This window comes from Panthera leo, chromosome B1, assembly GCF_018350215.1.
Source record: "Panthera leo isolate Ple1 chromosome B1, P.leo_Ple1_pat1.1, whole genome shotgun sequence".
Lineage (NCBI taxonomy): Eukaryota > Metazoa > Chordata > Mammalia > Carnivora > Felidae > Panthera > Panthera leo.
In genome coordinates this window covers 199,675,623-199,701,078 of record NC_056682.1, presented here as the reverse complement: position 1 = coordinate 199,701,078, position 25,456 = coordinate 199,675,623, and the positions used below count along the sequence as shown (strand labels likewise).

General features: G+C 53.1%; 1 protein-coding gene and 1 long non-coding RNA gene across 3 annotated transcripts in view; one reads left to right on the top strand and one right to left on the bottom strand.

The window, feature by feature from the left end:
- Window positions 1-7,911: 7,911 nt before the first annotated feature.
- The window catches only part of CRMP1 (collapsin response mediator protein 1), a 76,531-nt gene continuing 58,986 nt past the window's right edge, over window positions 7,912-25,456 (top strand). Inside the window, exon 1 of one of the 2 annotated variants that reach the window (XM_042936930.1) lies at window positions 7,912-8,292. In XM_042936930.1, the coding sequence (XP_042792864.1) occupies window positions 7,912-8,292 (381 nt within the window). Of the gene's footprint in view, window positions 8,293-12,545; window positions 12,620-25,456 lie in introns of those variants that run through there. The other variant, XM_042936931.1, reaches the window with a different exon arrangement.
- LOC122218635 lies at window positions 9,401-10,637 on the bottom strand. Its single transcript, XR_006202039.1, has 3 exons — window positions 10,589-10,637; window positions 9,792-9,922; window positions 9,401-9,649 (listed from the first exon to the last, which is right to left on the bottom strand). It is a non-coding gene; the product is annotated as an uncharacterized LOC122218635 (long non-coding RNA).

The window sequence follows — 25,456 nt, the reverse complement described above, 5'->3', positions numbered from 1 at the left end:
AGCCAAACCCTTTAAAAGATGAGTTCCCTTTCTTCTATTTGTGTTACTCAGCAATTTATTGCATAAATTTTATCAACTTGGGAAGGTGTTTTGTCTCTGTTTTGTTTTTTTGGGTTTTTTTCTTTTTTTACCTTCAGGCTGGCGAGCTGCTTTTAAGAGATTCACAACTCTTGTTTAATCCAGGGTGAAATTCCAGGACCGGAATGTGAAACTTTGTTGAGCACTATCTACTTCTGAGAATAGGGTGCTAGACACGTGTGACGTATTTTAGAGACTTAACCTTTCCTTCTCTATGTAGAGAGGGCCTTGCCGTGGAAAGGGCTCTGGGCTGGGAGCAGGGAGGTCTGCCAACTGAGCTTTGCCAAACCCCCTCTCTAGGCCTTCGGTAGGCTATAAAGATTGCCCTAGGTAGCGATAATTCTTTACTGTGATTTCGTGTTGGACTCACCTACAGAGCTTTTTAAAAACCCAACACACAGGCCCCTTTCCAGGCCTTGAAACCAGCCTATCTTGGGTGGGCCCCAAGCGGGGATCTTTAAAAAGGCCCCCAGTGATTCTAACGGGCAGCCAGTGGGAAAAGCATCAAATTGTCCCTTTCAGTTCTGCCATCTCCTGTGTTAATTAGATTCCAAGATGCCACTGGGGATTTCTTCTGTATTAGACTCATTTATTTTTGCTCCTTGCTAGGAAAGAAATGTGTACTCAGAGTTGATAGGAGGAACCTTCTCATCTTCGGAATGTTTTTGACCATGAGTCAGCTTGGCAACTTCACCTTTAGAGGCCCTTTTAAGCAGCTAATGATCCTTAGGAAAACGAAATGCATGACACCGTAGCATTCATTTCTATGGTGGCAGAACCTGACGCTGAGCTCCTTTTGGTGGCTGATCACAGCACGCTTACATGGGAGTTCGGATAACAACTGGGTGATGCAGTAGACATCAAGAATGAACCTCCTGTGTACGGCCGAATGCATCCTAAAATCTTCCGGAAATAGATACTCCAAATCCACTGCTATCTATAGCTTTATCAGTTTTGCAACCAAATAGAAGCTGATTTCTGTTCAGCATTTGTGCCAGTGGCCAACTGTGTCCTATCTGGCCTTGAAATAAATTCTTTGGGAATTCTTGATGCCTTAAGGAGGTGGACAAGGAAGACCCCTGGGACTTGTTCATGTATTTAGTCCTCTTCCCTGTTTTAGAAGAATTTCTAAAAAAAAGATAGTGTGTGCCTTGGACCAAAACTTGTTTTTAAAAAGCTGGTAGGCTTAGGATGGAAGGATTGGCTTTCTTTATCCCATTGGATCTTCCCTAAATCCTACTCTGGTTTGAGAAAGCACAGCTCTCATCCCAATCTGACTTTTGCATCCATGGCACAAATGTATTACATGGAGTCATGGAAAGACTAATGGGAGAACTGGTACAAATCAAAGGAAGGTTTGCTCCAACACCATTTTTTTTTGTCTTTGAAAAGTATCATCAGGCTATGTCCACAGGTGGATTGATGCTGCATTTATATGATGGTGGAATAAGGGGAGGGGAAGACAAATGAATGGGATTGTTAAAAATGGCGGAAAGCTTGATATCAACTCTGTATCAATATTTTCTTTTCTAAGGTAAAGTAATGTAATACCATGTTAATGGATATGACGTCAAAAGTGATGGGGGAATAAATATCTATGCAGTCACAGTATAACTATTAACTGAGACTTTTTCAATGAGGGTGAAGACAAGGTCTGACTCGAATAGAGATCATAGAAGGAGTTATGGGCCAGATACACTGGGTTTGGACTGTCCTCTGCCACCAACTGGTTGTGCAAGTTTGGATGGTGTGCTTACCTCTCTCAATCTCAACGTCCTCCATGGAAACGTCAGGGAAGGTGTGAGCCTTGATGAGATAGCACATGTGTTGTAAAGCACCTGCATATGTTGGTGCTCTGCAGATGCTGGGAACCTTTCCTCACCCCTTGGAAAATGCTCTGATGCATTTCAGTGCCATGGCTGGGCGTGTGTCACGAAGCTGAGTTGTGTGACTCCGTTGGTCTTCCAACTCAGATTGTTCAGGTTTGCACAATCCACTTTTGATGAGGAGGCAAGGAAGGGACCTGGGTGTCATTGGCAAAGATGATGAACAAGGCTTGAGAATTCATCTTGGCAGAATGTCCCTGTTCTCTTCAGTCTTCCAGGGTGACTCCTGGGAGGATATCGTGTGAAAGCTGTGAAGCACAGACAATAGGTTGGAAATTGCAGACTTTCCCACTGGGTCCCAAATGTACGCTGATTCTACACCTTGCTACTGCTTGAGCATTAAAGGAATTTTATATTATATACGGCGATTCATAAACACAAGGGTCAGAATTTTGGCAGAGTTCTGGCCCTCCCCTCAGTTAGAAGTGTGGATTCGCATGGGAGTGGTCTGGCAAAAGGAGAAGAACCCTTTTCCTTCTGGATGCTTTTCAGCAGGAACCTCCCTTGGGTCCAGGAGAAGTGGCTGTCCCCCAGCTCCTGCCTTCAGCAAATGAACAGAGCGCTCAGTCCCTGGAGACACTCATTGGATTCCCGATCTGTTGTGAATCAGGCTCAAAACTCCCTTCTGGGTTTTCAAGATTTGTAATGATTGCTCAATCTTGTGTAAACCAGGCTGGCATTTTCTCTTGTTACCAAGATGTATTTTTCTATGTTAGTTAAATGTATAATTTGTGTAATTTTGTACATTAAAATGTATGCTTTTTCACAATTAAAGGTTTTTTTTCCCCTTTTGAATGTCTAACTTACTGATGGTTTGTTACAAAGAGTTGTAGACCCTGACACAATACAAAAAGGCAATGAATCCAAGAGTCCTGATTTTTGGTGGGGAATAGTGTCCTTCTCAGAAGTCACATCCACTTTGCACAAATAATGAAGTGACTTCCTTTATGGCCCTTTATATGGCTGTATTAGTTTGTGGTTGTGTAACAAGTTACCACGAACGTAGGGGCTCCAAACAATACATGTATCTTACAGCTCTGGAGATTAGAAGTCTGCATTGGGTCTCACAGGGCTAAAATCTAGATCTCTGCAGGGCTGTGTTCCTTTGGGAAGCTCTGGGGAGAATTTGTTTCCTTGCCGTTTCCAGCTCCTAGAAGCTGCCTTTGGTCTTTGGCTTATGCTCTCTTCCTCCATCTTGAAAGGCAACAGCATATCTCTCTCTGACTCTGACACCTGCTTCTGTCATCATGTCTTCTTCTCTGACTCTGATCATCCTGCCTTCCTCTTTTGCTTATAAGGATGCTTGGATTACCTTAGGCCAAACTGGATAATCCAGGATAATCTCCCTTTCCCAAGATCCCAAATGTAACCACATCTGCAAATTCCCTTTTGCCACGCAAGATAACATCTACACAGACTCTAGGGATTAGGAGATGAGGATCTTTGGGAGGGGGATATTATTCTGCCTGCCATAATCCGTTATGAACTGATTTGGAGGTAGTGGGGGAAAAAAGCAGACATATTAGAATCAAACAGGCCTGAACTTGAACTGTATCTCTGCCACTTGGTGGCCACACAACTTTAGGCAGCTTGCTTAACTTCTCTGAACCTACACAAAGTGACTGAAATAATCCATTACTGGCCTCACAAATTCATACCTAACAATAAACTATATTTCCCTTTCCCTCATTTTTTTTGGAAATCATTATTTTTACAACTTATACTTAAAAATTGTTTTTTGATGTTTACTTATCTTTTAGAGACAGAGAGAGAGAGAGAGAGAGTAGGGAGGGGCAGAGAGAGAGGGAGACAGAATCCGAAGCAGGTTCCAGACTCTGAGCTGTCACCACAGAGCCTGACTCGGGGCTCAAACTCACGGACCGCGAGATCATGACCTGAGCCGAAGTCGGACATTTAACCAACTGAGGCACCCAGGCGCCCCTACAACTGACACTTATAAAAAGTATCTTTTTGTGTGTTTGTTTGCCCAAGAGGGGCCCTGATGGAGAATATGCATTGGAACTGAGTGGTCTCTCCTGTTCTCTCCCTATGGCCATGTGATGACGTGACCCTTCCTGTTCTCTGCCATCACCCCGGGAGCCCTCATGGGGTGACAGGATGAGCTCCTTGCTTATCCTTCCCCCAATGCCACGGTTTCATTCACTTGTGATCACTCCTTTCCTGGAGGACTGAGAGCAGTCAGAGAACAGGATGGGCAAGGTCACGGCCATCCTCTGGCCCGAATGCAGTTTGCTCAGGTTTCCTGGGTTTTTTTTCTGCCGGCCTCCGTCAGATACCATTCTCTTGGCTTCCCTGCAGACTGGTGGGTGCATTTCCTAACTTACACCCCCAGCTTGGTTTCTGGCCTCCCTTTCTTTGCTACGCTTGGGTTACTACCCTTGAATGAGGGGACATTGTAGGAAGCACTCAGACAAAGCTGAGCCAAACCCCGGCGTGATCACCTCCTGGCAGTTAACTGGAGTTGCGAGGGTAAGGTGTGTGCCCCTCAGTGCTCCAGCCTGAAAATCGAGATGGTGTTGTCTGCCACATGGGGCTGGGGAGAGAGCTGGTGCCGTGTAAAGCAGAGTGTAGTGTGTAGAGATGAACGGTGAGTGCACAGACCCTTATGTATACATGGTAGGCACTCCGTAAAAGTCAACCCCCCTACCTTGTCTGTAGGGGTGCAGAGGAGTCCTGAGGAGTAACATAAAGTAACATGCAGTGGGTGTCCAAATGCATGTTGGATGCAGGATGAATGATTTTTTTGCCCCAGGTTGTATGGAGGACAGGATTCTAACCCCCAAATCTGGACTATCCGAGACCTGTTCTTTTGTTGTTGTTGTTCCTTAATGTTTATTGTGTGCGAGCAGGGGAGGAGCATAGAGAGAGAGAGAGAGAGAGAGAGAGAGAGAGAGAGAGAGAAAGGGAATGAGAGAGAATCCCAAGCAGGCTACACACTGTTGGCGCTGAGCCCATCTCGGGGCTCGATCTCACAAACTGTGAGATCACAACCTGAGCTGAAATCAAGAGTCGGGTGTTTAACCAACTGAGCCACCCAGGTGCCCCCGCCTCCCCGCCAAGGCTTATTCCTTTATCTCCCCTCTCCTAAAGGGACTTCTCAGCCACACTTCTTGGGGAGGGTAAAGAGTACTCATTAAGATGCAGATTTTGGGACCAGACTACTGTGTTTAAGTCCTAAGCAGCATCATTTACCAGCTGTGACCCCAGCCAAGTCACTTATCTCTCTGAGCCTTAGTTTTCTTATCTGTAAAATGAGGCTACTTACATCAAAGATTGCTGTGAAGCTTAAAACAATTACTATATGTAAAGTGCCCACAATGGTCCTTGGCATGTAGTAAACTCTCTGTAAAGGGGAGCTATTTTTTTCCTTTCTTGCTTCTGTAAAAGGTGACTTCCCCTCCTTTTTCCTTGTCCCACTGCCTCCTAGTCTTGACAGCTGCCTCGCCCTTTCCTACAGCAGGAAGTGTTTTCTTGGAAAGCAGTGGGATCTCTGGCACGAGAGGTATTTAAGCAAGGAGAGACTGCCTTCTCAAAATGTTGAGAGCAGGCAGAAGCATGGAAGATTGACCTCAAAAGTTCAGTCTAACTCATATTCTTGGATTCTCTGGTATTTCTATGGGTTTAGTGGCTATGAATATTTGTGAAGCTTTAGGAGAAGCTTCTAGGTGGGCTTCAATATGAGATTTCCTTGCCTGGGATATACTGGGAATAGTGTTTCCCAGGACAGATGGAAGTTTTTACTGAAAACACTAGCAGTGAAGTCTAGAGTCCTCCAGACCTCAAGAGGATTATTTGTGACAGAAATCTGTCCAGGGTACTCAGGGACAAAGGAGTGAGGAGGGCAGCATGGAGGATGGGGTGGATAGAAGAGAGAGTGGGGGGGGGGGGTTGATATTCTCTGTTCTTATGCTTTTTATGGCCAGTACTCCCTGCACTGCAGTCATATATGCTTCTTGAAGGCAAGGGCTTTATAAATACTCATTGTTATGTCCCCAGCATGGAAAAGGGACTTGCTAAATGGCCACTGAGCTCCAGACCTGGCTGAGTAGCAGTATGATCCGAGGCACTAGACATCTGCTTCACTACTCCTCTCCTGTTTCCTCATCTTCCAAGTGGGCAATTTGTTACAGGGTTGCAAGACAGCAAATGTGGGGAGGTGTCAGCTACTATGAAGCCAGTAGCCCTGGAGTGATCAGTCCATGGGTTCTGGCAGTCACAAGAATGAGAATGTGAGTCCGGCTGTCTGGGACTCCAGAACTGGCCAGACCTGGTGCTGAAGGGACAGCTCCCAGAACAGGGAGGACCTGGGGTGTGAGGCCAAGCACTCTTGCCCCCTGCTGCGGTCCCCACCCAGCCCCAGATGCCGCCTGTCGGGACTCGCCTGCAGAGGGTCAGCAGCTGGTGCTCCCATCCGTCCAGAAAGAGCAGCTGGGATCGCCAGGTCCCCCGAGACTCTCAGGCCCTTCTGCCTGATAATAATCATGGAAAAATGAGGGACAGTATCTAGGGGAGGCACATGGAGCCTGGCCTCGAAGAAGGATTGAGGGGAGACACAGATGAATGACCCCCAAGACCCCATGCCTCCCACGTGGCCCAAGTCAGAGGAAGCCTGGGACCCTCTCTTGCAAGCTCCTGGCACATTAAGGATAGGCTGTACAAGGGGTGGTGGGAGGTGACCCTAGAATGGGGAATATGTATCTGTCTGGGTGACTGACAGGAGAATGTGTGTATGTACGTGTTCCTCTATCTCTCTGTGTGTCTTTCTCCGGGAGGGTTCCTATTTAAGCTTCCAACTTTCCTTATTTCTGGTGTGGATTTCTGTGTGGGCGTCCTGACCCGGTTTATGAGTGCATTTGTGTGGAGTCACCTTGTGAGTTTGCCTTGGGTATGAGTGTGTGACAATGTCTGTGTGGAGTGGGTGTTGTAGGAGTGAGCAACATGTATGTGTGTGTCATTCGTTCCCGTGCAGGAACGTGGTTCTCTTGTCTGCTGGAGCGAATGGGGCCGTCGCATGGCCCTCTCGTCTTGCCGTATCATCTTTCCCAGCGCTTAGCACCTCCTGGCACATTATGTGTGTTTGCTTCCTCCCTCCTTAGAACGTCTGCTCCCAGAGGGCAGGACTTGGTGTGTTTTGTCCACAGCACTGTCCCCAGCACCAAACACGTGCTAGGCACCAGCGGGCACTCAGTAGAATAGCGAGGAGTGAATGAATGCTGGGTCCAACGTGTGAGTGCTTGTCAGGTTGCGCAGTTAATTTCGGCGTACTGCTGCTGGGTTGGCGGTGTTGGGTGACTAGGAGAATTTACGGCGAGGATGTGTGTAATTGGCTCGGAATATGTACAAGCTTGTACGTGTGTGCAAAAGTGTGTCTGGGGAGCTGAGTGGAATGGACTGTGGTGTGTGCGCTAGCGGATTTGTGCATCTCTCACGTGTTGTATGGCGTAATTGTCTGGTGTGCTAGTGCGAACCTGTGTGTGCCTGAGGAGCGTGTGTGTGCCCGCACGCGAGTGTGTGTGTGTGTGTGTGTGTGTGTGTGTGTGCATACTCGAGGCTCCCACCCCTCGCTCTCCTCGCGCCCTGCGCTCGGCCTGGGGGCGGGGAGTGGGGGTGTGGCGAGGGCACTGCGGTTCGGCGGCCCGCCCTCGGCGCTGCGGCTGCGGCGCGTCACTGCCCCTCCCCGCCCCCGCCGCGGGCCCCGCCCCCCGGTCCTTTGTAGCCGGCCGCCGCGCTCGCCTGCAGCCGCCCGGAGGCCCCGCCCCGGCCCCGCCCCGGCCCCGCCCCGCCGCGCGCCCCGCCCCGCCCCTCCCCGGGCCGCAGTCGCGCCTGGGCCGCCGCGGGCCCGCAGCGAGCGCGGAGCGCGGCGCACGGCGGTGGCCAGGGCCGCGGGCGGGAGGGAGCGCGGGCGGGCGGCCGGCCTTGGACCGGCATGGCGGACCGGCGGCGCGCGTGGAACACGGAGGACGACCTGCCCGTGTACCTGGCGCGGCCGGGCAGCGCGGCGCAGACCCCGCGCCAGAAGTACGGCGGCATGTTCGCCGCGGTGGAGGGCGCCTACGAGAACAAGACCATCGACTTCGACGCGTACAGCGTGGGCCGCCGCGGCTCGGCGCGCACGCCTCGCAGCGCTGGCCGGCCCGACGCCGTCGGCCTGCCGGGGCCCGGCGGCAGCGAGGACACGGCCAGCGACGTGAGCGAGCTCTCGGGCTCGGCAGTCAGCTCGCCGGGCGAGCGCGAAGAGCGACCACCCGCGCTGCGTATCCGATGCCCCGCGCCCCGCGACCTGCCACTCGGCCGGGACAATGGCCAGGTACCCTCGGGGCGCGCGCGGACCGGACCGGAGGGGGGGCGGGGCCCTCGGGGCAGTTGGGCGTGGAGCCGCCCGAGGGCAGCGCTGGAGCCGCTGCCCCCAGGCTTGAGAGGGCTCCCGAAGGCCCCTCCCCCACTCCATCACCCCGGAGGGTCGGAGAGGTTGTGCGATTTGGTTGGGGTTGGCCAGCCTAGCCCGTGAGACTCCAGAGGGTCCTTCGAGATCCAGTCCCCCGCTCCTCTTCTGCAGAAAGGAAGAGCAAGGTTCTGAGAAGGAGAAAGTAAGTTGGCCCAAGGTGCCATATGGACCCTTAAAATGCGAGGGGACCTCTAGGGTGAAGTTAACCCAGGGATCCCCATTCTCTGCTTAGTGAAAAGGAGGGGAGCTCCTTTCCGCATTCGTCCATTCATTTTTTCACGCACTCATCAGTCGTTATAGAGCACCTACTGTGTACCAGGCTCTGGGAGAGGTTCTGTGAAACGCCTGTGGTCACACAGGTTAAAGCTGAAAGAAACCTTTCCTGTGTGCTCCCTCTGTGCTTTCTAGGGCAAAGGTTTGGTTAAAGATTTAGCGGGATCGGCCAGATAGAACTAGAAACTGCTATCTCCAAGCACCGACATCTTCAGGGGACGCTCCCGAGTCCCACAGCACGACGCCAGTGTGCTCTCTTCACAGAGCAACTTGGAGGCAGAGCGGAGGTTTGAACCCCAGTCTCTAGCTTCCTAGACTTGGAGGTTTTTACCCTCGGAAGTGGAGGCGCATTAGGGCGAGGGAATGCCAGGCCGTGGGCCCTATAGCTCTTCTCCCTTAAGCTAGAGGTCGCCAGGGAACTGGAGGAAGATGGATGGATAGACAGCACACCTTTGGGATGTATGTGTGAGGGTCGGGGCCAGATGCCGGGGGAACGGAAGTTGGAGCACCCGAGGGCCAGCGAGCTGTCAGCTTAGCAGGGAACTCGGAGTCTGAGCACTGCTCAGGCCCGAGACCCCTGGTGCTGGAGTCCTGGTTCAGCACGCTGGCCCCACCCCAGGCCAGGGTGGGCGATAGATTCATTGTGAGAATTACATCAGTTAATGCTGGTAGTCAGTGAGCATTCAATAAACGTTCGTTTTTGAATTTTACTATCATTTTTTATTAACCCTTCTCCCCTTAAATACTATGAAAGGAATAAAGCGAGAGGGAGGAAGCAGAGCTCCATCCAGACAAATCTGGGAGGGCTTCCTGGAGGAGTGGGGGCTGGGGCCAGCCCGGGGCTGCTGGGACGCAATACTGGGTCTCCTGCTGCTCCCATTCCCGATCGCCTTCCGCCTGGTGTTCCCGCAGCTCGGGAGCTCTCCGTGGTCCTGAATCCGGCTCCCTGAAAGGGGGAGGTCTACAATGATGGTGTGTGAGGTGAGGGGGTGGGGGGCAAGGGAGGGAGACATCAAGAGAGTCATCTTCTTTTCCCTGCCCCTTCTTATTCTTCCCTCACCACCTCCTAACCTGGTGGCTGACCTCACCTGGGATCCGGGCTTCTGAGCCCTTGCCGGAGGTCTCAGGGCTGCGGGTCCAGAAACTGGGGTCAGTACCGGGAAACACTGCTTTCCAAGCCAAGGAAGGCACTTCGCCCTTTGAACCTCAGCTTCTCCACCTGTGAAATGGGGATGGCCTTTTTCTCCCAGCCACCCATAAGGCGTGGTGGAATATCAGGACGGCGAGAGAGCTTTGTGCACGTCCCGAGCAGTCTGGAAGTGCGTCCCTGACAAAGCTACGGTCAATGTCACCAGCGCCAACGTCGCCCCCAGGCTCTGCCTGGGCCGGCTCCGCAGCCGCGCCTAGGCACTTGGGGATGCTATGCTGGTCGCTTCACCTCTTCCACTCCTCCCTCTCCTCCTCTGGCCCTCTCTTCCCTTTCTCGGTGGCTTCTCGGGGACTGGACAAAAGGCGGCGCCTCCAGCGCGCCTAGGGCTCCAGAGCCCTCGAGGTTCGGGGCTGCGGAGCCAAGGGGCTCACGGTCTCCCTAGAGGATGCGTTTTACTTTCTGTGGACCAGGCGGCCACAGGGCTTGGGTTCCGGGGCGGGCTTCGCGGCTCCAGTGTTTTGCAGAGGGTATGGGGCCGGGAGTCCTCCCCCTCCCCCCCCCCGCCGGCCCAGAAAGCCCTCTCCTGGGGAGGGAGGAGGGGTTTCTGCAGCGCCGGCGCAGCGTTTGCGGAGGCTCAAGGCCCAGCGACTGCGGCGCTTTGTACCGGAGAAGTCTGCTTGGGAGCAGAGATCTGTTTGGCCAATCGCGAACCAGTGCCCCTCCCCCGATACGCACGTGGTCTTGTCCCCAGCCCCGGAGCTTCCCTGCCCTGAGTGGCCCCTGGGGACGTCCCAGTACGTGGAACCTAGGACTTAACAACGCTGAGGAAGAGAATGCAAGCGTCATGGGAACGGAGACCTGCAAATTCTGGTCACCAACAAGGATTTAACCAACCGCTCGAGCCCAGAGGCCAGGCTGAATGGACGAATGTAGGAGAGTGAGCTCTAGAGAAGGTGTGCGGGAACCTGGCCTCCAGATAGTGTTCTGCTGTAGCTAAAATACTTTAAATAAATGAGATATCATTTTATTTCTGTAAGCCCTAACTTCCCACCTGTATAATGGGAAAATTATGGCCTAGCGTGCCTGGAATACTAAGATGTTTCTCTTTTGTGAACTTACAACCCCACCTCCATTTCAAGGCCAAGGCATCTCTGGCCTCCTGTCCTGGTCTGGGTGACTGGCCTCTAGGTGGCCTGTGAAGGTAAGGGCCTCAGGCCTCAACCTGCCTAGTGGGGGCTTTACCACCCCTAGCACACCCTCCCTCTGGGTGGCAACTTGAAAGTAAAGAAGATGGGTCTTCTAAAATACACTGTGGGTTAGTATGTTGCAGGCAGAAAGTGAATGGCAGAGAAAGTTAGCATTTTATTCTGTCTGGAGATTTGGGGCACCTGTCTAGGGCTGTGGGGGCTTGCTGGGACTCCTGCTTCCTTCGTTTTCTGCTTTCCTGTTTATTAAGCTATGCACTGGCCTCCTGCCCACCTGTCCCCAGAGGAACATCTGGGTCAGGGGTGCTGGGGTTCTGGTACACTATACCCTGGGAGGCAGGACATCCTATTCCCCTCCTGTCTCCTAGCCTCTCCTGGGGTCTGTGGGGACCTTAGTGCCAGTGGTCCGGCCCTCCAGGCAACCACTGGTAGGCAAGACCATGGGGGTGACCTGGTGGCCCCAGGGCCAGGCTGCTGTGTGAGGAGAAGCTGCTGCAGAGGGTGCAGCCGTCAGCCATTAATTAATTGGCTTAGGGCCTTGTCTCATTCTGCTGCACTCCATCGGCCTGGCAGTGGGGCTCCTGGTCAGCCCTCAGGGAGGCTGATTCAATGACGTGAGTGGGGAGGGTGGCAGGAAAGGCTTTACGGAGAAGCCGTTGCCGAGGAGTCTGGGAGATGGGTAACCTTTGTCTGGGGTTAGATGTTGAGGAAGAGGGTACAGCCTGAATAAAACGGCTTGCAGGCCTTGGAGATGGAAAAGTGCTTAATTTAACTCCTCTATTCAGGGAGTGTGCACGGCGCATGGACAAACGGAGGCTGCGGCACGAGAGGCAGGAGGGGGGCAGTCGTTGGGCCGGGGCCAGAGGGCCCCGAACGCCCCCAGCAGCTCGGGCGGGTCCTCCGCGCCCGCCCCGCACTCCCTCCCCCGCGCAGCTGTTCCCGGAGGCCCGCAGATGCGGTGCCGCACACCTGTGGCTCCGTCTGCGCAGCCGAAGGCCGTCTCTGGCATTTAAAAGCACCCTGAAAACCAGACCTTTGCAATCGCGAGAGCGAGGCCGGGGCGCAGCCGAGGGCGTGTGCGCGGGGCGGGGGGCGGCGGGGCTGGGCGGCTGGCGGGGAGGGGGGGGACGGAGGGCGGAGTGGGGGGGGATCGGAAGGGAAGAGCTTCCTGGTTCGAGCCGAGAGGGGCGAATCGGGCTCGGCTCCGCGCCGCCGGGAGGAGCTGTCTGTCTGTAGCCCCCTCCTCCCGCCCTCGCCTCTCCCTCCTCCTCCCGCCCTCCTCACCGAGCCGGGCGGTGCTGGCAGCCGGAGCGGCGGCGGCGGCGGCGGCGGCGGCGGGCGGGCCGAGCAGCCGGGGCAGCGGGCGCGTGGGCAGCCGCGGGCGCCGAGCCTCCGTCCCTCTCTTCTGCCCTCCCGGGCCTTTGTCACCGCGCCCGCGGGGAGCGGGACCGGCTGAGAGCCGGGCCGAGCGAAAAGACAGCCCCACGGGTCCGCCGGCCGGGCCGAGGGCGCCAGCGGGGCCATGTCTTACCAGGGCAGGAAGAGCATCCCGCACATCACGGTAAGCCGGGCCCCCGCCCCCGCCCCGCCGTTCTTTGTGGGCTGGGGGTGGCCGCCGCCAGGGTCGGGATCCGCGGGGGGACTGCAGGGGCGGCCCGCGAGGCTTCCTGCGTGGCGGCGGGTGGGGCGGGGCTGATCTCAGCCTTGCAGCCCCCTCCCCCCAGCCTCTGGGGACAATGGTGGTGGTGGGGGGAGCCCCGCACGGCTAGGCGGGGCCGGAGTCTCGGGTCCCTCTCCCCGCGGGCTTGCCGCCCCCCCCCCCCCCCCCCGCCACGGGAAGTGCCAGAGGGTGGCGTGGACCGGGTGGATGCGGCGCTGAACAAAAGAGGGAGGGGCGCGGGGCCCGAACCCCTCCCTCCGGCCCTGGAGCGGGCTTAGGGCGGGGAGGGCCGTTGGCCTGCGCCCGGCCTCTGCACGGTCCAGCTCTTGCGCCTCGCCGCCGAGTTCCTTCCATGCCAGAGGCAAGAAAAATGCCTCTGCCCACCCTCCCCCCCCCTTCCCCTGCCCGTACTGATGGAGTGGAAGTCTGGACCCAGAAACAGCGCCATGATGGAGGAGCCCCTCCCATTCCTCACCGCGGCTAAAAATAACCCTCTCGGGGCTGCACTGGCAGCTGTGGCCCCAGAAGGGTTAACACTGGGGGGTAGGAGAGCAGTGGGCCCGAGCCTACCGCCGCCGGCCCTGGGTGTGGCCGGAAACAAAGGATCCCTGCTTTGTCTTGGGTGGGGAGCTGAGGGCTGAGGACGCAGCCGTGCGGAGACCTGGCCTCCACCCCATTCCCTCCTTGGCACCAGAGGGGAGCCAAACCAGCCCCGAAGGATGCGCCCCACAGGCGCTGTGGAAGCCAGTGGGCCTTCGGTGGTGGGTGCAGGAGTAGCCAGGGGCTGGGAGGTGGGATTCCAGGTGTGATAGAAGCCTCCAGCGTGACACCTGAGGTTTGAGGACAGGAAACCCAGTCTACTCCTACTCCTTTACACAGAATCCTGCCTCTGGGAGCCCTAGGGCACCTACAAGAGTGCAGCCTTGGGTAGGGGGAGGGAGCGGACACTTCCCATTCACCTGCCCAGTCTATTGTGGACATTATTTTATGGAGTCTTCTCGATAAATCCTTTGAGGGCGGCATTGTCTACCTAAACCTCCCAGAGGCTGGAGCACTGGCTGGGGCACGGGTGAGAGGAAGGCTGGGTGAGAGCCCCCCATGCCTCCTGTCCAACTGTGGTCTGAGTCTTCCTCTAGAAAACCCCTCCTGGGCTCAGCTTCAGGTCTTGCCAGCAGACCTTTGGTGAGTTTGTGTCCAGAGGTATGACCCCTGAGGGTAGAGACCGTCTCTAACCCATCCATGATCCCTGCCTTCTGAGATATGAAGGTGTAAGTGGCCAGTCCTTTAACACTCTAGTTGCCTGTGACTCACTGGAAGGGGTCTGGTTGACCCCAGGCGAGGCAAGCGGGAGGAAAGTGGAAGGGGAGGGTGTTTGAACCAGGTCCCTGCCTTGGGACTCTCTAGCCCTACCCCCTGAGGGGAACTAGGGCAAGTGATGGCAGTGCAGGTGATGGATGCAGTGACAGATGAGTCTGGAGCCTTGGGTCCCATTGTGGCTGTGGCCCATGGAAGGTCTGTCTACCCTCCACCCCCAGGACCCTGGTTTCTAAAAGGGTAGTTTGGCTGGATGATCTTTGAGGCAGGTCTGTAAGGTGCCCCAGACTCAAATAGTTCTCAGTCTTCAGGGACACAGCAACCACCCTGCCCTCCTGCTGTGACCTGCTGAGCGGAGGTGACTTGGCCAGGCTTCCATACCAGACAGATCTGGCTGCTCATCCTTGCTCTGCCAGCTCTCTTGGCCTCCGTGCTCCGATACCCCAAATGGGCCAACGCTGGCCACTTCCCAGGACCGATGAGCATCCAGGAGAACTCTGGCAAAGCGCTGAGTGTGTGTCAGGCACACAGTAGGTGCAGCTGGGACTGCTGGCTGATTCTGCTGCTTTAGTGTTTGTGTGAAGCTAGTAGTCGGCCTGTGTGTCAAAGAGAACCCAGTGGAGTGGTTCCAACAGCTTCAATAGCTTGGAGAAGTGGGAAGGAGATGCTGAGAATTATACTTAGTTCCTGGGAAGGAGGCTCTTGATGAACACTTGTGTTTTATTTGGTCCACATAAGCCCACTCCATCCAGGAAGATCTATGGTTTAAAGGAAGAGCAAACCAGAGAGGATGGACTTGACTGGAGCCCCTTTGCAGGACCCTCGGCTTCCTGAGGGTCTCTTGCTGATAACGTCCATGTTGTGACAGGAACCAGAATGCCGTTAAGTGGGTGGGGGGGCACCGTGGCTTTCCTGATGCTGCACCCCCGGCTTGTGCAGTCATACTCACTCGGTAAATTAAATTAGCGCTGGTCTGTGCTGGGCACTGTGTGGGGTGTGAGGCCAAATAGGAAGGAGGTGGGCTTTTTGCTCTTACCTGCCCAGAGTTTGGCAAAGACTAACATTTCCGCCTGAAGTTGCACCAAGGTGTGGGGGCTGTCGTAAGGGGACACCGAGGGGCCTGGTGGAAACCACAGCAGAGAAACTCACCCTAGTCCTAGGATGGGGGACAGGAAGGATGGGGGAGGGGGTTGTTTCTGCCTGAGTGGAGGGAGGCCCAGAGGCAGAGGAGTGCGGCATGCTGGAGAAACTGAAGGAAAGTCCGCATTGTGGGAACCCAACCTCTGCTTCCAAGTCTGCTCTGTGCATCGGGAACAAATCCTGGATGTTTCCGGTAGCCATGGTGGGCGTGGCCTGTGGAGGGGCCTTGGGGGTTGGGAAAAGACCAAGAGAAACTCTCAGCTCGTCCCCAAGGACCCCACCTGCTTCATGTTTGGCCACTCTGTGCCCCTGTGAGCCTCAGCGTGGTCATCTGGCCAATCGGGATAAGGTTCCAGCTTATGCAGAGAATCCAGAGATAGGGGAGAGGGTACCTTGAGCAGAGGAGAAAGGGACATCCCAGGCAGGGCAGGGCTGAGTTAGGAAGATGTTCTACCCACCTTGATGGTGAGTGGGCATCTTCCCCTCTGGTTCCCACCTCAGCCTTTTCCTGAGAGAACAGAGCACCCGACAGAGAGGAGGGAAAAAGCAGAAACGCTTCGCTTCACCCCACAAGGTTGTTTAAAATATTTACAAGGCGCTCCTTCATGTGTAGCTTTGTAAAAAATTAATGGCACAGCCAGGGATTAACTTAGCTAGAGCTGTTTCTGGAGCCCACTGCGGTGGTTAAGTGTTAGAACATCCTGGGCGTGGCTATCAGCAAACAAAGGCACATGGTTTCCTGGCCCCGCACAGGCTCTCGTCTCCCAGCAGAGCCACTAAGGAGTGGGGGGCCTGCTCCGCTGTGGGGGGAGACCAGCGTGTCCACGCAGAGGTTATGAATTATTACTATTGCAAGTAGGACCTCACGAGTCCTGGTCATTGGTGGTTTTGCAGGCTGTTATTATTACAGCATTCACCATGATCTCCGTGATCTGACTCGGTGTCCAGAGCGCCCCCATGAGGGAGGCGGGTTACTTGGATCATCCCTGTTTCCCAAAGAGAAAACGAAGGTTCACAGAGGCTTAGTGGCACGGAGGAGTTCTTGCAGTGGCCTGCGGAGGAATGAACAGCCAGATTCAAGCAGAAGGGGGAGATGGGCTGGTCTGCCTGCCCTGAAAATCACTCTCTGGTTGAAATCTGCGTGAGTCTGTGTGTGTGCCTGGGTTCGATCGAACGGTGATGAGGAGAGAAAGACAGGAGTTAGGAAAACATCAGACTCAGTGACTCTCATGTGCAAGCGTGCAAACCCCACGTGAGCCCCGTCCTGCTTCTTCCCGAGGATGCCGCTCAATGTATCGATAGGTATTCAGTTTATTTGCTCCCCTTTCTTTTCATGCAATGGATTTGCGATGCCCACAGTGATTTGTCATGCGTATAGTGAAATCCTGAGGATCCTGAGGAAATTCCTGAGGATCGAAGTAGAGCAGGGAACAAACCTGCCAGTATTTCAGGCCACTGGAGGTGTGCAGCTGGACATCTGATGGCGATTCGGAGCTTCCGGCATCCAGGGTAGAGAAGCAAATGCTCAGCGACATCAAGTTCGTGACCAGAGAGAGGGAAGTGGGCCATTTTCTTGGGGGGGAAATTATTTTGTTTAAGTGAAAATCTTAAAATTTTTTTTAATGTTTATTTTTAAGACAGAGACAGACAGAGCATGAACAGGGGAGGGGCAGGGAGAGAGGGAGACACAGAATCCGAAGCAGGCTCCAGGCTCTGAGCTGTCAGCACGGAGCCCGACGTGGGGCTCAAACTCACGAACCGTGAGATCATGACCTGAGCTGAAATCAAGAGTCAGATGCTCAACTAACTGAGCCACCCAGGCATCCCACCTTAATTCCCTTTTTTAAATCTTTCTTTTTTTAATGTTTATTTATCTTGAGGGAGAGAGAGAGAGACAGAGCATGAGCAGGGGAGGGGCAGAGAGAGAGGGAGACATTGAATCCAAAGCAGGCTCCAGGCTCTGAGCCGTCAGCACGGAGCCTGACGTGGGGCTTGAACTCACGAACCGTGAGATCATCACCTGAGCTGAAGTCGAATGCTTAACAGACTGAGCCACCCGGGTGCCCCTAAATTAAATTCTTAAAAGGTGTTTCAGAGAGGGTAACCATGATATTGTTAGCTTCTTTGGTAACCTAGCTACGCCAACTTAGCCCTGCATGTCTGTGTCTCGTGATAGACTTGGCCCAGACTGAATACATGGGACACACGTGATGTAGCATATGTGTATGTGCCTGGCACGCTGTGAGTGGCTGACAGATGATCGTCTCCCTCTCCAAACTCGGGCTGTCTCTTTGAGGAAACAAAAACTCAGGGTGGCAGGTGAACGGCAAGGGTTGGCCACATGTCTGTTCTGTTGTTTGAACTGTGCGAGGTGCGATGGGCGGTGAAAAAAATCCCCGTCTCATGATCCATAACCTTAACGAGCTTACCGCCTAGGTGACAGAGTGCACACGTGAGCAACCGAGAATGACAGAGCACAGGTGTTAGAGGGCCTCGGGGAGGGGGAGACTCTGCTGGTGGAGGCTGTGGGAGGTGACTGCCTGAGGCTTGGGGGGGACAACGCGAGCTAGACGTTCAAGGATTTGATTGGTGGAGACAAGGGAAGAGTGTGTAAGGCACGTGGAAAAGCGTGTGTAAGACTTGGACTGGGGAATGAATATGGTCAGAAGAGAGTGAGGGGTTAGTCATCGATAGACTGGGGGGTGAGGAACGTGAGAGAAATGTGAATTCTACAATGCTTTGGAGGTCAGGTAGACTGTACCCAACACGATAGGGGGGGAGCAGATTAGATTCCAAGTCCGGCTCCAAGGGAAGTGGGGTATTTGACTTTGGGCAAATCACCTCCTTTCCCTGAGCCTCAGATTCCTTTTCTCTATAGAGTTGGATTAGAGGATCCAGTTCCGCGTTTTGGATACTCCGATTTTATTTTGTGGGTAACGGGAAGCCACCAGAACTTCAAGGAAGTTCTTGAACTGGGAAGATGGTGTCATAAAGGCAGTGTATGTGAGAGTGTGGGTTCTGAAAGCAGACAATTTGGGCTTGACTTCTATACTAGCTGCGTAATTTGGGCACGTTGTTTCTTTCTGAGAATTGAACGAGTTAGTATAATACATGGAAGATGCTGAGAGTAGTGCCCGCACATGGTCTAGCGTCTGTAGGTTAGCTGCTGTTCCCACCGTGGGAAGGCGTGTTAGTCGGCGTTGTTCCATAGCAAGCAGCCGCCAGGTCTGGTTTTCAACAACAGACACTGAATTCTTGTTCACGCTGTGCGAGGGCCTCGGATTGGCTGTGACTCGGCCCCCGGATGCCGGTGAACAGCGGTCTGTTCCCTGTGTCTCCTCACTTTGAGACTCAGGCTGAAGGAACAGAGGAGGGAAGCATGGGGAGTCTGGTGGCAACTTGAAATGCCTCTTTGAGGACTTGGGCTCAACCGTGGCTCATAGTCACGCGGCCAAAGCCAGTCCCACGATCCAGACCCAAATCAGTGGAGAGAAGCCCGATGTTAGACTTTCTTAAGGAGATATGAGGGTTAAGTGTGAAAATTACGGCACATGGAAGGTGGTAATCAACACCCATCGGAGCTGATGATGAGGTGGTCGGGACGCATGAGGGGTGAGTTTAGAAGAAAAAGGCTCGAATTGAGTGGGAGAAGGAGCGCCAAGCCGAGGGGTCTCAGTGGACAATTGGAAATCTAGATTGGAACGGGGGGTCAGAGCCAAGGGACCAGTTACGGAGATCGGAGACCCAAGAAGATAGGAAATGTGAGCTATTCTAGCAGCCAGTGGTTCTCAGCCCATGTGCTGTGAGCAGAGGGACACATCCAAAAAACAAAACAAAATCCTCTGCAGATGCACCGCTAAATTTTGATCAGCATTTAAAATTCGTATTTGTTGCAACCAAGTCGACACGTTCCAGTGACACGTATCAGGTGGCATTCCGCACGCTCACAAGCTGGGAGGTATCCAATGAGTGTCAGTTTTTGTGAATCAAAGGCACCCCCCTGGCCTGGAAAGGAAGCATCAGAGGACTTTGCCCTTGAGCATATCAAAAGGACACAGGGCAGTGCATAGTGCCAGGGTGCTGAAGAGTAAGCATGGGCAGTGACGACCAATTAAAGGCCTCTGAAGACGGGCGGTCACACCAGTAGGGAGGGCACGCCGATGAATGCCACCGACTTGGCGGTGTGTATGTCTTTCATTACTTTAAGAATGCTGCCACTTTTTTATGCTGTTTGTACATGTTCTTTTTTTTTTTAAGTTTGTTTTGAGAGAGAGAGAGAGAGAGAGAGAGCGCACAAGCGTGAGAGGGGCAGAGAGGGAGACAGAGAGAATCCGAAGCAGGCTCCGTGCTGTCAGCACCAAGCCCCACATGGGGCTCGAACTCACAAACCGTGAGATCGTGACCAGAGCCAAAATCAAGAGTCGGACTCTTAACTGACCGAGCCACCCAGGCGCTCCTGGACGCGTCTTCTGAACACAGGTTGAGACTCACGGTCCTGGAGAGATGCAATGATGAAATCGTAACTTTGCTCTGTGAAAGGGACTCTGAGTCGGTGTTGGTGGTGTGGGAGAAGGAGTGGGGTCTAAGTAAGGTGTTTCCGGGAGGGGCTGGTCTAGAAAACGAGAGCAGGCAGTAAACAGAGGGAAGTGATGGCTGTGAGCCTAGGAGGTTGCGCTCGCCCACCTCCTTCCTCGGGCCTGCGCCCCAGGCACCTGGAACATTCTCCTGACGGGGCTTACCCTCTCTGGCCCTTTGCACTTGTGTAAGTTGTGCCCATTCTCCGTGGAGGATCCTTCCCCTGGGGGCTGGGAGCCACGAGCACTGGCACGTCCGTAACTGTGGTTTGTCCAACCTCATCGAACACTCTGGAGGGCTGGGACAGCTTTTCTGGCATCTCTCGGGGGTGCTGCAGCTCGCTGGTGACTCACAGAGGGACTCCAGACTGCGTGGGTGGCTGGATGAATGAAGCCAGGTTGTAAATGGTGCTGCTTTGCTGAGCGAGGTTTTAGCCACTCCTGCATTTGACTTTCCTTAACATTTAACTAATCCTATCTGTGGATTTCGTGTTCAGGTGGTTTACGGTCCAGAAGAACGTGAGGGTGGCATGAAGGGTTTTTGGAGCTCGAAGAGGGCCGCCCAGGTGGTACTTTGGCGGTGGGGAGAGGGCAGGTCTGATCTTTGAAAGTGCTTCATCGTATTTCCCATCGACAAGCACGATTTTACAATAGGGGCCTCCCATTTAAGTGGGTGCAGATCCTGGCACACGTGTCCCCTAGGCCTTGACTGAATAATGACTTGGGGTCAGTCCCACAGGAAGACTCAATGGCTCTGATGCAGAATTGCATAGAGCACACGGGGAGCTGTTTGAGATTTTGTACCTGTCCCCAAATTATGCTGCCCTGTCTTTTGTATCCTGCCATATTCATAGGCCCTTAGGGCTGAAGCCCTAATGATATTTTATTTATATAGTCTTAAAGTCGAAAGGAGCCTTTTAAGTTATGTAAACTTGTCAGCGTTTGTGTGGTTAGGAAGGCAGGAAGTAGTGTCTGTTGCTTCTCCCCCAGCCCCCTATCTCTCCTCTAGTGTAGGAATTCCAAATACCCTCTCCTTGCATACCTCTAGTGACAGGGAGATCACCACTTTACTCGGCAGCCTGCTTTATCCTTGGGAAGCTCTGTCGTTGAAAAGCTCTTAGGTATGTGGACTGAGAATCTGCTTCTTGCCCTATTTTTGCCCTCTGGATAGTCACAGCCCTCCTCCTCTTCTACGCCGATATTCCTAGAGGCCCTGGAAGGCATTTCTCAGCCATTTCTCCTTATCCAGGACCTTCTCTTTTCCAAAATGGCCCCAGTTCTTTATTCCTCATGGAGCGTACTTTCCAGGTGCAATCTTTTTCTTTCCTCCCCCCACCCCCGGCCTTCCATTTTCTCCTTTTTCTTTCGGTATCCTTTATTTCTGGGCATGCAGAACCAAACAGACTCAAAATAAAACTTTAATCACTGGGCATGGGTTTTTTTTTTTTTAATGTTTATTTATTTTTGAGAGAGGCAGAGCATGAATGGGGGAGGGGCAGAGAGAGACACAGAATCCCAAGCAGGCTCCAGGCTCTGAGCTGTCAGCACAGAGCCCGACATGGGGCTCGAACCCACGAACTGCGAGATCATGACCTGGGCCGAAGTCGGATGCTTGACGGACTGAGCCACCCAGGTGCCCCATTGGGCATGTTTTAACACCTAGGCCAGTATTCCGTGTATGAGGTGTGCAAAGTGCTTTTACACATTATCTCTAGAAATCCTATGAGTTGCTACTTTGATTCGTTCTGTTGGCAGAGCAGGAGGCCGAAGCACACGGAGGTTAGGTATCTGGCCCCAGGTCACCCAGCTAAGAAGCTGTGTGGGAAATAGGCTGTGGTCTCTGGTGTGAAGGATCTCCCAGTCTCACGGGAGAGAGAGACAAGAGACGAGCTGAATATAACACGTCACGAAGCAATGCTAACCGTAAGGCACAGGCCTCGCACTGTGGGGACTTCAAGGGTGACCACGTGTTCCTGGGGTCAGGACCTTGAGCTGGAGATCACTGGGGAGAGCAGGTTTGGCAAGAAGGCCAGAGGAAGGCACGGGGATGTGACGTTGCAGTTTTAGGGCGTGACATGGTTGCCTTTGTGTTTCAGAAAGGTCACTGGCTGTCATGCGGAAGGGACGAGACGGGCAGCAGGGGGAGAGGTGGTGAGGGCGGATGGGGGGCAGGTGCCGCGGGAAGTGGGAATCAGCAGGTGTATGCCAGGACTTTCTGGACCAGATGCAACACGATCTGGAAGTCTTGGTTGTGAAATGAGAATTTAGAAGTCGAAGATGTAACTGAGCATCTGTATGCGATCTGACTCCCTAGCTTGCAAAGACTTAAACAAACAAACAAACCAACAGGTTCAGTTCTAAGTGCTTGTCCACGTGTTAATTCATTTAACTTTCAAAAGAGCTCTCTGCATTACAGATGGGAAACTGAGGCTGGGAGAGAGCTTGCCTAGGACACAGGGCTAGTAAGGGCGGGGCCAGATCTGAGCCCAGGCAGTCTGCCTTGGCACCCACGTGCTGAACCATCAGGCCACTCTGCCTCTTTGTCACATGAGATAATGAGTGTGAAAGCATCTGGCCCACAGGAGGCATTGCCAATGCTTATTAGGCGAATAGGTCTCTGCCTTTAATATCTCCCCTCCCTGGAGCCCTTTGCAACTTCCAGAGCCCTGGAATCTGCCTTACTCCCTTTCGGCTATAATGGCAGCAACCCCATTAGGAGGTCAGGTGAGTGCATGGCATTGGGAATGTGCTTGGATAAATAGCGGAATGTGTATACATGTCCGGCTCTTGCTTATCCCCATTTTGCAGAGGAAGGAACTGAGGCTCAGACATGTTAACCAGGTACAATGAGGAGAACAGGGGAGAACTACCTGGGGGTAATGGGGCTGTCACTTTGTAGGTACCGACGGAGCTAGGTTCAAATCAGGCAGCACCATCTGGCTGTGTGACTTTGAGAAATTACTTCACTTCTCTTATTTCCTCATTTGTAGCAACCGTACACACTTTTTTTTTTTTAAGTTTATTTATTTATTTATTTTGAGAGAGACCACATGAGAGGGGGAAGGGCAGGGGCAGAGAGACAGGGGGACAGAGAATCCCAAACAGGCTCCGCACTGTGAGTGCAGAGCCCGACACAGGGCTCAAACCCACGAACGGCGAGATCATGACCCAAGCCCAAAGCAAGAGTGGGCCACTTAACCGACTGAGCCACCCAGGCGCCCCAGTCGTACCCACTTCTTCAGGCAACTTAAGAACTAAAAATGAATGCAGAACTGGCACTTAGTATGCACTCAGGAATGTGATTTCCTTAAAGAGAAAAGATTTGTGTTCAGATTGCTTTATGGAAGGTAAAAAGCAGAGACAAGGAGACACAAAGTGGGTCCCAACATAGATATAGAGATAGCTGGCATCATTGTCCTTTGGGGCAGCCCGAAGGCCCTGCCCACTCCTGGTGTGTTATTTTAAAACCAGATATTCAGTCCATCAGGGAGTATTTTCCTGAATGTCTGCTGGTATCACGGGACCTGAGACCTTGCTGTTAAAACTGTAGTTGTCATGGAAACGGGCCCAAGCTTCCAGAGAAGGTCTGCAATCCATGGGGACCACCTGTATTTCTAATTCATGAAAGAGGAAAATGCCACTGTGCTCTCTGCTTGTGCGAGGGGAGAGCAAATGTGTGTTAATTAGATTGGGTCTCAGGCCTGTTGCCCTTTCCAGAGCTGCCTTCCTGGAAAGTGCTGCGAAGCAAAGGGCTACAGGCTGATGGGCTGTCCCCTGAGGCAAAAATCAAAGGCAAATGGGCTAGTTTTCTGTGAATGAATAAGAGTGCACAGCTGCACCTTTTGGGAGATCTGCAAGGGGGGCCTGGGAGGAAGGGGGCTCTGGTTATTAAAGGTAGGGACTGAGTCTTGGGCTGTGAAGTATTTGAGCCGGAAAATCCCTCAGGCAGCTCTCAGCACATGATCTTTTTTCCTTTTTCTTTTTCTTTTCTTTTTGTTTTTTTTTAGAGAGAGGAAGAGAGTGGGGGCAGGTCAGAGGGGGAGAGAGAGAGAGAGAGAGAGACAGAGAGAGAGAGACTCTTGAGCAGGCTCCACAGTCAGTGCAGGGCCCAATGTGGGGCTCAATCCCACGACCCTGGGATCATGACCTAAGCCGAAATTAAGAGTGGGATGCTCGGGGTGCCTGGGTGGCTCAGTTGGTTAAGTATCCCAACTTTTGATTTCTGCTCAGGTCATGATCTCACAGTTTGTGTGAGTTTCCAGCTCTGTGCTGACAGCATCCAGCTCTCTGGGATTCTCTCTCTCTCTCTCTCCCTGTCTCTTTCTGCCCCTCCCCCACTTGCACTGTCTCTCTGTGTGTCTCTCAAAATAAATAAACTGGAAAAAAAAAAGAATGGGATGCTCAACTGACTGAACCACCCAGGCACCCGTCAGCACAGAATCTTGATGGTGTATCAATTTGCTTTGACACAATAATGCCACGTAAACAAACAACTTGTAATTCTGTGACTTACAACTTGAAATATTTCTTGCTCTTAGGTCTGTGGGTGGTAGAGACGTATTAGCAGAGCTTGGCCAGATTTGTCATCAGGCTTCTGTTTGGGTCAACTTTTCTCCTCATACCATCTCCTTCTGGGACTCCGAATGAAGGAGGTTCCATCCTTGGCCATGCGGTTTTCGTGACAGAGGATGGACTGTCAAGAGATTGAGCTGAATCCCATCTGCCTCTTGAAGCTTGTGCTCAGACTGGTGCACTCACATCTACTCTCATTCTATTGGTCGAAGCAGACCAACTTCCCTCCCCCCAACTTCTTGGGAGAATTAAAGTCTTGTACTATGAGTTAAAAGTTCTTGGAACCAGTTGCATACGTTGTGAAGCATAAGGCATGACTGTTTGTGTTCTCTGGAAATGTAAAGATTACAAAATGCCAGTGAGCTGAGAAAGGAGAGCAGTGAAGAACTACAAGGCTGGAGGAGGGAGAGGGATCTTCAACATCCTGGGGTTGGGAGAAACCTTGCCATCCGAGTGACCAATGATGTGTCAGGACCACGGACAGCACACAGCTTGCCCTTTCCATTCCTTGTTCATCCCATGGAACCTGGAACTTTGGGAACGTTGTGTCTGTGTATATACTATTCATTTTGCTGGAATGCTCCCCTTCTCCCCCCTTTTTGGCTTCATGAACTTCTCACATTTCAGAACCCAGCTTAAATGTCCCCTCCTTGATGACATAGTCACTGTCTTTCCCTGTCTCTGTAATAACAGCTTTGGTTTTCTGCTGTTTTCCAGTTCATAAACTAGTGATTGGGGGGTTGATTAGATGAGAACTGCACCTCTCTTTTCTTCCAAGCCTCCCTTAATGGATCTTCCAGTCCTATGACTTTGCGGTGGAGATGACAGATTTTATTCCCACCAAGCAGGAGAGAGAACCGAATGCAGGGAGGCTCAATGCTTCATTCATTCAGGGGTGGACAATGATGCAAACGTTTCGCTGTGACCCAGACCTCGCATTCTAGCTGAGGCTGCCTGCTGTTTACTTTGCTGTTGTATGGGTAAGAATGTCTGAAGCTTTAAGAGCTAATTTTTGTAAGCAGCACTCAACATAGTACTTAGTGTTTGTGAAGAGAATGAAGGCGTCCTGCCAACACCGGCTCCCTCCCAGTTGAGGCTGGATGCAAGATAATAGTGGGTTTGAAGACAAGCCCTCCCC